At 43.5% G+C, this 16,850-nt stretch overlaps 1 protein-coding gene across 1 annotated transcript; it reads right to left on the bottom strand.

Moving 5' to 3' along the window:
- Positions 1-700: 700 nt before the first annotated feature.
- LOC111937209 (myosin-1B-like) lies at positions 701-16,613 on the bottom strand. Its single transcript, XM_086857383.1, has 40 exons — positions 16,556-16,613; positions 16,321-16,357; positions 15,204-15,441; positions 14,974-15,117; positions 14,726-14,882; positions 14,115-14,142; positions 13,902-14,016; positions 13,730-13,822; positions 13,568-13,631; positions 13,386-13,484; positions 13,182-13,285; positions 12,957-13,095; positions 12,487-12,605; positions 12,246-12,395; positions 11,501-11,671; positions 10,931-11,237; positions 10,670-10,752; positions 9,998-10,085; positions 9,786-9,903; positions 8,980-9,103; positions 8,764-8,900; positions 8,407-8,662; positions 7,129-7,371; positions 6,846-7,022; positions 6,615-6,760; positions 6,436-6,526; positions 5,958-6,347; positions 5,716-5,842; positions 5,361-5,479; positions 4,918-5,114; positions 4,362-4,545; positions 4,110-4,275; positions 3,812-3,936; positions 3,317-3,625; positions 2,965-3,168; positions 2,167-2,292; positions 1,902-2,072; positions 1,710-1,814; positions 1,472-1,567; positions 701-970 (listed from the first exon to the last, which is right to left on the bottom strand). Exons 3-40 carry the CDS (start codon positions 15,405-15,407, stop codon positions 818-820), a joined length of 5,829 nt encoding a protein of 1,942 aa, XP_086713509.1. The 5' UTR covers positions 15,408-15,441; positions 16,321-16,357; positions 16,556-16,613; the 3' UTR covers positions 701-817.
- Between the last annotated feature and the right edge of the window lie 237 nt (positions 16,614-16,850).

Below are 16,850 nucleotides of genomic sequence, written 5' to 3'. Positions count from 1 at the left end.
AGTATGTTGAGAATGACAATAAACAGACAGGACAGTCTGGTTGTGGACAGAGCAGAAGGCTTGAACCTAGAAAGGCAGTGGAAGGTTTGAGTGAAATAATAAATAGTTCTCAGTCTTAACTATTCTTTCTTCCATAGTCTTTTTAATATGGATTCTTCTCACTCATCCTACATGTAAATTAATATAATTTTGTGCTACTCATGAAATGAAATCACTTCAGAGAAAGGTGGTGGGGGTATCTCTTCATGTCATTTCCTCACCATGTTGGTTTGACTAATTGTCACTGCTTGGAATGAAATTTGAGTTTCCTACTTTTAATCTTAACTAAGTAAGAAACATTTTTCAATTAATGTAAATTATATATATATATAGTTTTATACATACTTATATATATGTGTGTGTGTGTATGCTAAATGCTTAAAGAATCTTTACTCCTATTATTTTACCTTTTTCCTAAGAAGATGAAAATCACTTAAAAGAATGCAGTCTTAGTCCATCAAAGAAATGCATACTTCTCCTTGCAAGAGGAATACATCCATATAATTATTACCTTTCTTCATGCATTTTTCAAAATGCAGATGTAAAAATGTTTTGCTGCTTGATATACACATTTAAATGTGAAGATGAACTGGGTACATGTACTTCAAAAGTAATGAAGTCTAGAATAAATAAATAAATAAATAAAACATGATAGTCACTGTTCATATGCAAGGGTCTCTACTGTCTTTATTACCTACACAAAAATTATAACTAAAGAAAGTAACACAGAGGTTTACATTTTATGCATGCCTCAGGTCACTTTTTAGTCTTGGGAGCCTCATTCCTCTTCTTCTATCTTCTTATGAATCTCCCGGCTCTTGGCTCGGAGCTTGTTGACCTGTGACTCTGCAATGTCAGCCCGCTCCTCGGCTTCCTCCAGCTCATGCTGGATCTTGCGGAACTTAGAGAGGTTCACATTGGACAGCTCCTCCTGGGAGGGAAGAGGGCGTTGTGAAAACAGCATGGTTTTTTTGTGGACATTTATTATCAGAAAAATGGAAAAACAAAAATTGAAATGCCACAGCTGGGATAGCAGAGCAGATTCAAAACCAAGATGAGAAGCTGCTTAGGGTGTTATGTGTGTCAGAAAGAAAAGAATATTGGAATGAAAAATGACATTATACACAGCAAGGTCTAGGCAGAGTTCATGTCACAGTTCTGATACACAGACTGACAGCTGCTTCTGACATCCAGGGCAAGGTATAAGCAAAGCAACAGAGTGGGAAATGAGGCTTACAGCAAAACAAATAGGGTTGGGGAATTATATTTCCTCCCAAACCCAGCAAGTCTTACTCTCACATTCCCTATTCTATCAAAATATCATCATGTTGCATCAACAGTCAAGGTTTCAAAAAGCTGTACAGAAGAAAACATGAATACAGAATTCCGCCTTCCCAAGAAGAAAGTCTGGTTTGGAAAAACTGGTACTTACAGCCTCCTCAGCTTGTCTCTTGTAGGATTTCACTTTCATTTGGAGCTTGTCCACCAGATCCTGCAGCCTCAGGACATTCTTCCTGTCTTCCTCAGACTAGAGTGTTTGGCAAACAGGAAAGAGAGTCAATTCTTGATTCTGCATCACGTGAGGTTAACAATTCCCCTTGGGGATGGTGTGTGTAAAACGTGCCTTGCTGTGAGAAAACCGTGTGAGAGCAGGAGCCCTCCTGCCTTACCTGGTAGGTCAGTTCCTTCACCCTCCGCTCGTACTTGCGCACGCCCTTCACGGCTTCAGCGCTGCGCTTCTGCTCAGCATCAACCTCCCCTTCCAGCTCCCGCACCTGCAAGGACAAACCCATCCCTGCAGCTTCCCTGACAATGTCTCTGCAAGGACACACTCACTCAGGCACAACCCCAGCCCTACACACCCTGGCCTCCAGCTTCTGGATCTGCTTCTTCCCTCCCTTCAGTGCCAGCTGCTCGGCCTCTTCCAGACGGTGCTGCAGGTCCTTCACTGTCTGGTCCAGGTTCTTCTTCATCCTCTCCAGGTGGGCACTGGTGTCCTGCTCCTTCTTCAGCTCTTCTGCCATCATGGCCGCCTGATCAGAGCAAAGGGTCAAAGCCATTTAAGGACTGGAGATATTTTGGGGAGACTACATTCACCATCAGCAATGCCAGCAGTGCCCAACTCACATCTGTGATGGCCTTCTTGGCCTTCTCCTCAGCATTGCGGGCTTCCTGGATGGTATCCTCCATTTCACTCTGGATCTGGGAAATGTCTGTTTCCAACTTCTTCTTGGTGTTAATCAAGCTGGTGTTCTGTTGAAGAGCATGAACATGATTTTGTTTTTGTTAGCTTGCAGTATCATATCAAGTACAGCATAAGTATTTTTTTTTTTAAAAAAGTGCCATCAGATCACACTGCATTCTAAGAAAACTCTGTTATAGCTATTAATTTTTCAGATATGATGGGCCTTGGTATTTCGTGAGCATCTTCCATAAAGTCTTTTCTCACAGTTTCTCAGAAAACAAGGAAGGAATTTAGACAGAAAAATTAAAAAATTATTGGCTTACTATTTTAAGTCTAGTGACCATAAAACTGAGTCTGTTTATATAGGATACTTACAATGACATTGTTTAATTGCATAAATGACAGAGTTAGTGTGGTCCTATTTTGTTCATAGTCAGAACTAGATTTGCCTTTACAGTCTCAAATGGAAATGTGAAAGATGCTGAACTCAAGTAAAATATTAAGAACCTCACAAAAGTCTCTGAACTTATTAATATTAAAGTATCTATGTTGTAGTCTAGTGAAATTCATATTACATCAACACCCAAAACAAAAGGCTTAATGTTATCTACCACTTATTACTTCTTATTTATGGTGAAAGCCACAGCATTTAACAAAATACTGTTACAGCTCCCCTAGTCTTAAGTTCACTTATTCGTATGGAGTAATAGTATAAATATTAGCTATGTTTACAGACTGACCTGGCTATGGAGGAGCTGAACTCTCTCACTTGCATCCAGAAGCTCCTGCTCAGCCACTTTCCTTGACCTCTCCGTCTGCTCCAGGGCTGCCCGGAGCTCCTCAACTTCAGCCTGCAGCAGGTTTGCTCTGCGCTCCACCATGGCCACCTGCTCCTTCAGGTCATCCTGTGCTCTGACAGCATCATCCAAGTGTATCTGAGTATCCTGGAAAGAGAAATTCAACAAATTGGGAGGCGGGTGTTTTCTATTTTGGTACTTCCTATTTTCCTGTTAACTTAGAATTGAAAGAATTGTAACACAGGAAAAAATAATTGCTGTGTCAGAAATCAACACATCTTAAATTGTGCCAAACCTTCAGCACTGCCTGGGTGTTTCTCAGGTTCTTCTGTGCCTCTGCAGCCTGGCGGTTTGCATGGCTCAGCTGAATCTCCATCTCATTCAGGTCTCCCTCCATCTTCTTCTTCAGCCTCAGGGCTTCATTCCTGCTCCTGATCTCAGCATCCAGAGTGCTCTGCATGGAGTCCACAACTCGGAGGTGATTTCTCTTCATTTGGTCAATCTCCTCATCTTTCTCTGCTATCTTCCTGTCGATCTCAGACTTCACTTGGTTGAGCTCAAGCTGCAGACGCAGGATCTTCCCCTCCTCATGTTCCAGGGAGGCCTGGAAGAGTGGATGCAAACATTGATAACATTGTTAAACATTCTTCTTACATTCTAGGGAACAGCAAAATATTTCCATAAATCCCAGGTATCTTCATTCCCCAGGCAGTAGAGACGGGAATCCAGGCCTTTTCAGCCCTATTTCCTCATTTATTTAGTGCAGATGCCAGTGTTTATGGTCACATACCTCAGCTTCCTCCAGAGCAGCCTGGATTTCAGATTTCTCCTGCTCAATCTGCTTCTTCACTTTCTCCAGCTCATGAATTGCCTTCCCTCCCTCCGCAATCTGCTCGGTGAGGTCAGAAATCTCCTCTGTGGGAACAAAGATCAATGGCATGGTCAGGCACAGAGCAGAATGGGAAGGATCCTGTCCCACCAAGGTGACAGGCACCTCTGCAGATCTGCAGGCACAGACCCATGAACAATGGTGGTCATGGCTGATGGTGAGAACGGCCAGTGAGGGGGGCAGAGGGCCAGGGACTTACGCTGCAAGTTCTTGTTCTCCCGCTTCATTGTTTCCAGGTGGTCCAAGGACTCCTCATAGGCATTCTTCATCTTGAACAGCTCCGTGCTCAGAGAGCGCGACTCCTTCTGCGAGGCCTCCAGCTCAGCCTGTGTTTCCTCATACTTCTGCTTCCATTCTGCCAGGATCTGAAGAGAAACGGGGTGTGAGTCAGGCTGTGGCCATCACAGGGGCATGCTCTGGCCAGGAGTGCTGGTGCTGGAGGCCAAAAGACCTTGTCAAAGTTCTTCTGCTTCTTATCCAGAGCAGCACAGGCAGCATTGGATCTCTCCACATCAATCATCAGGTCCTCCACTTCATTCTGCAGCCTCTGCTTTGTCTTTTCCAGGGAGGCACATTTGGCATTGACAGCCTCAACATGTTCCTCTGCATCCTGCAGACGCTGGGCCAGCTTCTTCCTGGAAAGTGTTAAGCATAAGTAAGCAAATGGGAGCCTGTGGAGTGAAGCATGTTTTTCACAGGAGCAAACATAGCCTCTTGGTACTGTGTGATTCCCATTCACAGAGTATTGTAAGATTTCTTCCAGACAGCCACTCTGTTTCCATGTCTGAATTCTGGTGGAATCCTGCGGCACTTCCCTCTCTGCCAGCCTCTCTCTGCTATTCTGGACCTTTCTGCTTTTCCCCAGTGCACACCTGCTTTCTGTCAATTTTGTCTTTCTGTGTTCCCACCCAAAGGAGGACACTAACTTCTTCCTGACAATATCATGAAGGGGCTTCTCAAATTTCCATTCTTAGTCTCTGCCAGTGTTCTTGACATTCCCCACGTACTTGGCCTCCTCGAGCTCCTCCGTGCGCTGAATGGCGTCTGTCTCGTATTTGGTTCTCCACTGAGCCACCTCGCTGTTGGCTTTGGACATGGCTCTCTGCAGCTCCCCCTTGGCCTCCTGCTCCTCCTCATATTGTTCCCGGAGCAAGTCACAGTCGTGGCGAGCGGACTGCAGGGCGTGGGCCAGGGCGTTCTTGGCCTTGGGGAAAAAAAAAAACCAGTGTAAAAATGAATGGAAATATCCTGGGAAATCTCCTTAATGAGATCTTAGAAAGACCTGGGATGAGAAATATCTGGGAATTTGCAAAGGAATTAATGGATAGACAACAGGGAAAGAGACCCAATACCACTATGGGAAAACTTGCAATCTGTTATCTAAGTTATTTGTGTCCCTTTCATCTTGTTGATTAACTGATTTCATATATTTAGGAAAAAGCCTTCCCACCTTTATCTCTTCCTCCAGATGCCTCTTGAGTTCCTCAATCTGTTGGGTGAAAGCCTGTTTGCCTCTTGACAGCTGAGAAACCAAAGCATCCTTCTCTTCCACCTGGCGTGAATATTCACCTGAGAAAATATGCAGATACAAAATGGTTTTGATGCCATTGATGGTGACACTGCAAACATTTGGAGATGTAAGACCAGGTGGTTCACAGTCCATGCTGAAACTCATAATTCCATTTCAAGCATTTCTCAGTAGATGTGACCCAAAGTGTGTTGAACAGACCATGTGCCCATTGGAGTAATTTTTGCAATAACTCTGAGACATTATTGATCCGTACATGTAGATGTTGGTGTCTCACCTGACTCTGTCTGCAGACGAGCTCTTTGAGCATTGAGGTCATTGATCGTGCGCTGATTCTGCTCCTCCTTGGTCTTAAGCTCACTGAGCTGATCTTCCAGTGTGCGGCACATCTTCTCCAGGTTGGCCTGTGTTTCAGCATAGGGAAAGTGATGAGTTAACCATCCACACTCTAAAGAAGGCCAGGTACAAGAACTGCATTGTATTCCATTGGGTCAAAGAGCCAATAAAATATTTGTGTACCTTGGCTTTGGAGACAGACTCCATGTTGCTGGCCAAGTCATCAATCTCCATCTTCATCTCACTCTTCTCCTTCTCCAGCTTCTGCTTCACACGTTGCAGGTTGTCGATCTGCTCCCCCAGCTCAGCGGTGCTGTCCGCGTGCTTCTTGCGCAGGGCGGCAGCCGTGGCTTCGTGCTGCAGCGTGGCCTCTTCCAGGTCCCGCCGCATCTTCTGGAACTCTGCCTCACGCTTCTTGTTCATATCAATCTGAGCTGCTGTGGCCCCTCCTGCTTCCTCCAGGCGCTCGCTGATCTCCTCCAGCTCCCTGGACAGGTCAGCCCGATGCTTCTCTGCTTTAGCGCGAGAGGTTCGCTCTGCCTCAATTTCCTCCTCCAGCTCCTCAATGCGCGCCTGCAGAACAGGAGGGACCCTTCACACCCGTGCCCTCCTCCTGCCTGAGCTGAGCCTGAGCAAGGGAGGGGAAGGAACACAGACTTGCCTGCAGCTCCTTGATCTTCTTCTGAAGTTGCATGCCCAGGGCTTGTTCATCCTCAGTTTTGCTCTGGATCTGGCTGATTTCAAAGTCTTTCCTTTGGACCAAAATGAACCATATTAGAGCTCAAAGGAAGAAGACAAGTGGTGCAGCCCAGCACTCAGGTGCCCCAGAGCCACACTTACTTCTTCAGTTTCTCATCCAGCTGCTGCTTATCATTCTCCAAATCCATGATGCTGTCCTGGGCCAGCTTCAGGTCTCCTTCCAGTTTCCTCTTTGCTCTCTCCAGGTCCATGCGCAGTTTCTTCTCTTGCTCCAGGGACCCTTCCAGCTAAACACAACAAGACCTTCAGTGCTCTACCAGCCAGCTCAGGCTCCATACCTGTCCTGTTCCTGCTCTGTGTCTGTGTGCTTACATCATCCACTTGCTGTTCCAACTTGGTCTTGGCTTTTGTTAGAGTATTGACTTTGTCCTCCTCTGCCTGCAGGTCATCCAGGGTCTGCTGATGGGCCTCTTGGAGGGCTTTCTTCTCTTTGGTCAGCTTGGCGATGGTCTCATCCAGGGCTGCCATCTCCTCAGTCAGGTTTTTCACCTTTAGGAAGAAGGGAACAAATATAAATAAAGGAAATAGATATACAAGTTCTGTAATAGCACTCAACCCATTTTCTGGAGTGCAGGTCACAGGTTCTACCTCATACCTTGTTTTCGGTGGCGTGTTTTTCCTTCTCCACCTTGGCCAGTGTTAGCTCAAGGTCATCAATATCTTTCTTCAGCTCTGAACATTCATCCTCCAGTTTCCTCTTCTTGGCTGTCAGCTCAGCATTAATTTCCTCTTCATCCTCTGCTCTTTCAGTCACCTCCTTAATTTTGGCTTCCAGCTGTATTTTGGTTTTGATGAGCTGGTCACACCTTTCCTCAGCATCAGCCAAAGCATCTGCTTCCTATTAGAACAACATGGATATGTTTGCTAAATTCAACTGTTCGCAAAAGCTTAAAGGATAAATGGTATTTCTTGCTCCAGAAAAGAAGCATGGAATTATTCTATTTTGTTTTCTTTTAGGAAGTGATTATTTTTCTCATCTTCTTTTAAATCAGATTAGGTTTTTATTCCCTTTCTGTTTTTTTACTCTCATCAATTTTTCTCTCATTTTTCTTGTGGATAAGATGATAATATCCAGTAATACTTTTATTCTCAAGAATTTTGATTACTTTCTCTGAAAGTTAAGTATCAATATGTAGATATTTTTTTCTTTTTTATCTTTTTATCAGCTTTTCTTGTCTACACTAACTTTGAATTAATTTTCTTTGAGTAAGATAAATTGTTATGTAGTCTAGGTGAAACCATCAGAGGTTTCAATTTGAACCTGACTTTATTTTGATATATTTTGATATATATTTTGATATATATATCAAGATATATATTCTTGATATAAATATCTAAAGACTCAAGGTAATGTTTAAATATTGACCAATGGCTTGATCTCACAGTGGAAATAGGAGGTACATATAGGGCTGTGACAGAATGCAGAGGGTTTTTGTGTCCTTCTGGAAAACTGGTTGCAGATCATGTGGCATAGCATGTATCATAGAAAATTACACAGACGTCTTTTTTTTGTCTACTGATTGAAACCAGAGTAAGTTGTCAAATGAATTGCTATACAGACTCTGCATACTGTAAATACTAAATCTCCAGTAACTACATTGGATTATATTGTGGTTATATTATCCATATTATCCATATAATCCATATATATTGGATTATATTGTGGTTATATTGTGAACTTGGAGAAACAAACCTATGTGCATAGGTCCTTCAAAAGTCATTCCAAAACTAGAACATTATATTCTAATGGTGACACTGAGTGGTCTGAATTTTACCTTCGATTATTCATATTATTTTGTCAGGCAATTTACTGTGTAACATGAGAGTTATGTGTTGTAAATGTACCTGGAAGAAATACACTAACGATACCTACAGATTGCACTTGAAGCTGCAGGTCATTCTTTTCCTGCATTAGAGATGCCATTTTCTCCTCCAGTTCCTTCCGCTTTGCCTCAGACTTTGCAAGCTCTTCCTTGGTTTTCTCAAACTCCCCCTTCATGTTGGCCATCTCCTTCTCAGACTCTGCGCTCTTCAGCAAGGGCTTGATCTTGAAGAACAGCTTCATCCATGGCCAGTGTTTGACATTCATGAATGAACGAACGTTGTACTGGATGCAGAAGATGGACTCCCTGAGACATAATTAGAAAGTATAATGAATATTCTCAGTCTGGCAAGTATCAACGCTTTCCCAAGAGCAAAATTACTTGAACTGAAGAAGACAAAGGTGTACCTGCGCTCCACCATTCTCTGGTACTCCACCCTCATCAGGAAGCCCCTGCACCTGGCCTGGGTGCGGGTGATGAGCTGTGCCAGCTTCTCATCCCTCATCTCCTCCAGGAGTCCCAGCAGCCCAGCTTTGAAGAACACCTTGAGAAAGGGAATGTTGCAGCACATCACTGTCAGGTAGAGCAAAGCCCAGGGATGCAGTGAATGGGGGGGTTTGTACCTTGGTATGTCCAAATTTGTACTGGGTGTGGTCCACATCAATTGAGCCAAGGAGCTTCTCAGAAGCCTTCTTGCTGTCAATGAACTGTCCCTCGGGGATGGCACTGGCATTAAGCACCTTGTATCTGTGGAATCAGAGAAAATAGTAGGAAGACAATGTCCACTTATAAGATTGTTCCATTTACTGAAACCACGAGCACTGTTTGCAGCAGAATCAGGCTAAGGAAGTTGGAATTTCATCCCCTGTTTAGAGATACCCTTCCAATAAAGTCTTAACCTGGCAACAAATTTAAGGAAACTTTTCCAGTCTTTAGCAGACCAGCCATGATGAAGAGGACATTGATTTCCAGTTAGTTCATCCTTTTACTGAAGCTATGCTGTAGAAAGTTGCTTGAGAGGAACATTGCCACTTTCCCATACTCTGTATTGGAGAAAAGCCTCTTCCCCTGAAACTGGCAGCTGGTGCAATACAAGGAACTCTTAGTTTGTAATTTTTACCTAAGAGCCTGCTGCCACCAATCCCCAACTGCATTTATTAATATTGTTATCCCTGGCTTCTGTAGCTCTACTGAGCTTCTATACTCAGATGCCCCAGCAGTCAGTGAGGACACCTGACACTCTTCATTTCTCAATAATTTTTCTTTTGATAGCCATTTATATTGCCTTTTGTTATGCACCCCAACATTCCCTTTTCTTCCAGTTATGACCAAAAAGAGCTAGTGTTAAAAAATATCCTCAAGTAAAAAAATAGTTAAGAAGTAAAACATGGGCACAAAAGGCAGAATGGGAATCAGAAAAGAAACTGACCTCTGTTTGAAGTCAGCATAGAGGATTCTGCTGGGGAAGCCTTTCCTGCAAATCCTGATCCCTTCCAGCACGCCGTTACAGCGCAGCTGGTGCAGCACCAGCTCGTGCTCCATGGCACCTAAGCAATAAGACAATTATTTGATAATTAATGGTAAAACATAGAGAATAATGGCTGCATCACACTATTTTTTATCTCTGCTTGGGGTTCTTACCAGGTGTTTTAGACTCGTTGGGGATGATACAGCGCACAAAATGGGGGTGAGTGCTCCGCAGATTGGTCATCAGCTTGTTGAGATTTTCCTGTGGGTTCATGAGTAAAAGTTTTAATTAGGAAGTAGTACCTCCTCAGTTACAATTTCAGATGTGAGAAAAGTCTTATTAATAGATTTGCAATTCCCAACTAAAGCCATTTGAATGTGGGTTTTCTTCTGTCTTTCACTCTTGAGCAGGAGAGAAAGTCACAAAAGTTTGCAGTGTTTTTATGAGAGTGGGGGATATACCCACTTAGCCAGAACACCTATGGAGTATGGTGACCAGATGTTCATAGCAAAAAGCATAATTTTGAGTAAAAGAAGTTTCTTTGTAATAACCTTATTCTTATTGTTTGTACCTTGGTGTGTAGCCTGAGCTAAGTGCTTTTTCCAGCATTTGAAGAAAGGTGAGATCAAGATATATCTTCCTCAGCTGGCCTCAGCTGACTTGCTGTCAGCTTGTTTATGAATAACCAAAGAATTTTTCTTGATACAGAAAAATGTTAAGACCTGCAGTTAAATGGCCTTATTGAAGCTAGAGTGAGGTTTTTACAATCTTCAAACCAAACCAACCAAACAAACAAACAAAAAACAATCCAGGAAAGAAGTGGAGACAATTACTTCTGTACTCACCCTGAAAAGAGCTGAGACGGTCTGGAAAGAAGAACCCTTCTTCTTGCCTCCCTTCTTGCCACCACCACCACCACCACTGGCCTCTGAAGAACAGCAAAAAATAAAGAAAACAAAGAGATGGCTTTACAGTTTGAAAGACCAAGTTTTTTCATATATACCATTCATTATAAGAATGGAACATAGAGAAGAACAATAGCAGATATTCATGGCTCAGGTAGAGACATTAAATAAATGTGGAAATACGAATTTCAGAGAACTGACCTGCCTCTCCTCCAGCAGATGCAAAGAGTAAGGCCAGTGTCTTCAGGGATGACTTCTGATAGAGCCCCACAACAGTTTCATTCAGAGGGTCCTTGTTTTTGTCAAGCCAGCCAGTGATGTTGTAGTCCACTGTGCCAGCGTAGTGCACCAGGGAGAAGTGAGCTTCAGCCTTGCCTTTGCCAGGCTTGGGCTTCTGGAAGTTGTTGGACTTGCCCAGGTGCTGGTCATAGAGCTTGTTCTTGAAAGAGGTGTCAGTTGCCTTGGGGAACATGCACTCCTCTTCCAGGATGGAGAAGATGCCCATGGGCTGGGAGGAATCACAAGGAAGGAGGGACGACAAGGTGAAAAGGCAGAAAGACTCAGAGATGAAATAACTTCCTGAGTGGGACAATATTACTGCTCACAGGGATTGTTCTGCTCAGCAAAGTGTAAAATAATATAAACTGCATATCTGCAGTATCATATTTACCATTTCAAGCTGCATTTAGAAATATGTATAAAATTAATACATTTCTGAAAATACCTCATATTGTGAGGTAAATACATTCATATTGTGAATTACAGAAATACCTTTTCTATGAGCTCAATGCAGGCAGCCAGGTCCATGCCAAAGTCAATGAACTCCCATTCAATCCCCTCCTTCTTGTACTCCTCCTGCTCCAGCACGAACATGTGGTGGTTGAAGAACTGTTGCAGTTTCTCATTGGTGAAGTTGATGCACAGCTGCTCCAGGCTGTTGAACTGCACAGTTACAAATCAAGATTATTATTAATGTAAATTAAGTGAGTTAGGGATAAAGAACAGTGCTGGTTAATTGTACCAAACACAGGAAAATCTGTAAGTCTTTATTGATCCAGCAGTTTGGAACTTCTGTCAGGGTGTCCCTTTTGTCAACCTGAACTTTATCCATATATTTATGACTCCAGAAGCTTGGATAATTTTAATAACTCAGACTTTTTCAGCTCTGATATCTACTAGACAGCACTAATTCAGTTGCAAGAGAGTCCACAGCACAGCACACATTCACGAATGTTGATTTCAAATCAAGTGCCAAGCCTTCAGCAAAAAATCTGCACTTAGGGATTTCATTGGCATATGTTCAAACCAAAAACCTATTTTCAATTAAGACCCTGTGGGAATCAGATACTCTAGAAAGGTTCACTATACTATAAAGGATCAAACCATTTATTAAAAGAAAAACAAAAAAAAACCTAAACAAGCTAAACAAACAAACAAACAAAACATTCTTTCTGAAGTATTTTGTCACATAATAGTGTGATTTTAACAAGCAAGCTAATAAACACTTGCTCCTTACATCAAAGATCTCGAAGCCAGCAATGTCCAGGACACCAATGAAGTACTGCCTGGGCTGCTTCGTGTCCAGCTGTTGGTTGATGCGAACAACCATCCACAGGAACATCTTCTCAAAGACAGCCTTTGCCAGGGCACCCACTGAATTGTATACCTGAAATGTAAAAGAGAAAGCATGCAGTTATCATGCAGGACAACAGAGAAAGTCCAGAGAACCTATCCACAAAACAGGGGGTTGTTGTTACCTGCTGCACAGTTTGGCCCTTGGTCACGTATTCATTCCCCACCTTGACGCGGGGGTAGCAGAGGGCCTTGAGCAGATCTGCTGAGTTCAGACCCATCAGGTAGGCAGCCTTGTCAGCAACTAAACACCAAAACAATCAGTTGTTAAGGTACCAGCAGGCATTACTGTTCCTTTAAAAAATATATTAAAGGGCAATTCCAGTAAAAATCAAAAGATTAGAAAAGATAAAAAATGGGCATGTGCTAACAGCAGCACTCTTTGGGAGACACTGGACCTTACAGTTTGCATTATTCAAAATAATCTGAGTTGTGCTCCTCCAGAGAATTTCTCTAGCTAGCTCCCACTGCTTTTCCACAACACTGGCACTGGGGAAATGCACAGGCTGAGTCACTCATTCTGACCCTGACATGCTGCCTTTAACTGACTGAGTGTTCGCTGTCTTCCATGCTCTGGGATGGGTTGTGCTGGTACCTTCAGTGCCATCAGGCTCTGCCTGCTCCTCTCGTTGTTTCTGCTTGAACTTCAGGTTCCCGTAGTGCATGACAGCCCCTGTCAGCTTGTAGATGGCTGTTTTCTCATCAGCACTGAAACCCAGGATGTCAATGGCGCTCTAATGAAAGAGTTGTTAGGTTGAGTACCCCAACTGTTAAAGGTCAGAGAAAGGAAACTTCACCTAAGAAAACTTCTGCGACTTACGTCGGTGGCCATCAGCTCCTCCTGGTCATTAATGCTGGGAACTGTGATTTCACCTTGACTCACGTACAGATAGTCATAGGGGTTGGTGGTGATCAGTAACATCTCTGGAGAGAAGGACAAAACCCAGCCAGGTCAAATTGGCACAGAAAGGAATTGAGTGCTGTTCCATGACCTTTGCCTGGAGGAGTTAGTGATCTTCCCTACCAATTAGCTCTGGCTTCTTGTTGGACATGATCTGATAAAAGATGTGGTAGCTCCTTTCCGCCTTGAGCTGGAAAGTGACTCTGGACTTCTCCAGCAGATCTGGCAAGGATGGTAGGACAGAGTCAAGCACAAGAAGTGGGGAAGGCTGGAAGGAAGGGGATCAGGCCAGAAGGGTGTCTTACATGTTTCAATGTCAGCAGAAGCCAGTTTGCCTGTGGCACCAAAATGGATTCTGATGAATTTACCCTGAAAGCAGCAGGAAAGTCAATTGAGAACTATTTTACCAATCTGGACAGCAAGAATATTCAAACTGGTGTTGACAGTTGTCCCAAGTAACAACTCACAAAGCGTGAGGAGTTGTCGTTCCTCACGGTCTTGGCATTTCCAAAAGCCTCCAGCAGTGGGTTGGCACTGATGATTTGATCCTCAAGCGTCCCCTGAAATAGAAGTCTTCTTGTCATCATCTGGCTCTTCAAGAAATTGGATAGTTGCAGGTTTCTAGCCCTGGGACCTCACCTGCATTTTGCCTGATGTCTGCTCCTCCTTCTTCTTGTCCCCACTGGCTGCAATTGTTGCAAAGTACTGGATGACACGCTTTGTGTTCACAGTCTTCCCAGCACCGGATTCTCCGCTGCCCAAGCCAAGAGAGAAGCAGAGGGTGCGTGGTCAGGCAGGAGGTCCCCTGGCACCGGGCAGCCCCGCAGGGACCCGCGCAGGGGGTGTACGTACGTGATCAGGATGGACTGGTTCTCCCGATCTGTGAACAAGGCAGAAACAAATACACTTTGTAAATGAAGAACACAAAAATACTGAAAATGAATGTAAGTCATGGCAAGGAAAAAAAACAGCACTTTCTTCTTTGTTTACTCCTAAGCCTTTTTTTCCATTTCAATTCCTCGCAAAGCAATTTGCATTTGTACTCCTTCCTTGAAACATATTCATGGAGATCTATCCAAATGTCATAGTGAAAGCCCGTCATTTTTAAAAATCCTTTCCAGCACAAAACGTTCTGTTATTCTATAATGCATGAGGAGACATATTCTGCTTCTCTGTTCCATTCTATGTTTTTTTTCTTCTCCTGCATACAGTAAATTGTTTTAATTTTCTGCTACACAGACTGCTTATAGAGCAGCAGAGAAAGGGACAGTAAAGACCCAGGGCAAAAGAACCCTGATCATGGGTCACACTCTGGAACTCCATAACACAGAGACAGAAAGGAATGAACAAGGCAGAAGCAGAACTCCCAGCACTACATAATCCTGTTTCATTTTTCATGACAAGGTTTTATCAAGACAAAGCAGAACAGTTGTGATCTGATGCTTATGATGAGAGGCACTCACCAGTCAGCATGAACTGATAGGCGTTGTCAGAGATGGAGAAGATGTGTGGAGGGGCCTCCTGGCGCTTCTTGCCTCGGTAGGCCAACACCACCTCGGGGTTGTACACGGGCAGCCACTTGTAGGGGTTGACAGTGACGCAGAAGAGACCTGAGTAGGTCTGTGAGGAAGGGACACAGCACGTTGGCTTCCCCTGAGCCTGGCCCAGCACTTGCTGAGGCTGCCCAAAGGAAGCTGCTGCTGCCACTTACGTAGATCATCCAGGCTGCGTAACGCTCTTTGAGGTTGTACAGCACGGCGGGTTCGTGGAGGTGGGTCATCATGGCCATGTCCTCGATCTTGTCATACTTGGGAGGGTTCATGGAGAAGATTTGATCTTCCTTCACTGTCAGGGTCTGTCAAAGGGCAGGAAGGTAGATGCATGTCAGCTAAGAGCAGAGTGGGAATGAACTGGTGTTTGTAAATCTTGCACTTTACTCACCTCTCCCCCTTCAGTCTTGACAGTGACTTTTCCTGATTCCCTGCTTGTGATTGTGCTCTTTACATAGGATTCCTTTGCATGAACCACAAAGACAGATGACTTGGCATCAAAAGGTTTGTTCTGGGCCTCAATTCTCTCCTTTTCCGATTTTCGGAGGTAAGGAGCCGCCTCCCCAAAGATGGCCATCTCGGAATCCGAAGACATGGCTGTGGTTTACTGCGTGCAGCAAGGCACGGCCCTGAAATGGAGAGGCAGTTCTGAGTGAAGGGGGAAATTTCTTTTTAGCAGCTACCTTAGGCTTTGTAGTGTTCTGCCTATTATTAGGGTCTTTCTTTCTGCTTCACCTGCTTTTTACCCTAGATGTCTTTAAGTCTTCTTTAATCTGAAAGAAGATAGGTGTCTTTGATTGAGGTTTTTTTCCATTTTTCCAGTGTACACTTTCAGTTCATTAGATTTCACCGTCTTTTAGCGGGCTAGGCAGAAAATTAGATTGATTGGCAGATTCACTGGTAATGAAAGATGTAGCAGAAATACCAAGCAGAAGCAGAAGAGATACCAGGGGAAGTAATCAAAAATATGAAAGTCCACTTATATTCTTTCTCTCTCTCTCATTTCAGCCCATGCAATTTTGCCAACTATAGAGGTGGAGTATCATCAGGGAAAAGATATGGATTAAGCAGAAGCAGAGGTCTGAGTTGTCTATGCAAATCTTTTTTTTCTGTAGAGAAATCAGGGGTTTTTCTTCTCCAATTGTCCTCCCTTTTCCTGTTCAATCTCACCCTTTAATATTAACTTGTATAGAAAAAGGAAAAATTCTTAACAAAAAACATTTGGAGGGATTTGACTAAATCTTAACTATACATGTGCTCTTCATTCATCTTTTCTGTTTACAGTCAGTCTTTTAAGAGTTTTGTGTGTAAGAGGTCAACTATTTCCCAGCAGGTACCAAACAAATGCATCCAACACAGGGAATTTGCTCTTTTAGACAGCACAGCTCAGGTAGGATTGCACTGCTTTAGTGTGCACAGGTGTAAAGGGGTATGGGAAGTGGCCTCAGAAATGCATAGAAAAAGCAAACCTGGAGTCTGTTCCTACAGAGTAAGTAAATCAGTCTTACCTGTGTCACCAGTTGACTCTCTGGAAGCTGGTCAATACTGAAAAAGAGAAGTGACAACTCCTTTCTTATCTTTGCACAGGCTCAACGAGAACAAGTCACAGGGCAAAAACATTCTAGTGACTTCAAGAGAGAGGGAACATGTCCACTGAGACAGACAGTTCTTTGAGGAAAGCAGTTCCACAGGCAGCAGGAATGCTGTGGGATTCTGCCAGCACCCAGCTATCCCTATTCTTACCTTTAATCCTTCCACAGAGACAGAACAAGCTTGTCCCACCAGCACTTTTATAGGTTCTGGTTCGCACATTCAATTCCCTCCTCCTCTTTCTTAGGTCAAAAAATTTTTGGCAAAGCATTGTTTGGCAAACTTGACTGAGTACATAATTCGAATTCGTGCTTGTGGATATATTTAGAAATATTTGAGGTCTTCCTAGCTATGTGAATAAATCTACTATAAATATTATGACTAGGAATCTAGGAAGGAGGAAGTGCAGTCCAGCAAATAGAGCACGACACTGGATCTTGGAATTGTT

The sequence above is a fragment of the Cyanistes caeruleus genome, chromosome 19 (genome assembly GCF_971803275.1).
Source record: "Cyanistes caeruleus chromosome 19, bCyaCae1.hap1.1, whole genome shotgun sequence".
NCBI lineage: Eukaryota > Metazoa > Chordata > Aves > Passeriformes > Paridae > Cyanistes > Cyanistes caeruleus.
The sequence above is the reverse complement of the archived record's forward strand: the minus strand, read 5'-3'. Positions and strand labels throughout refer to the sequence as shown.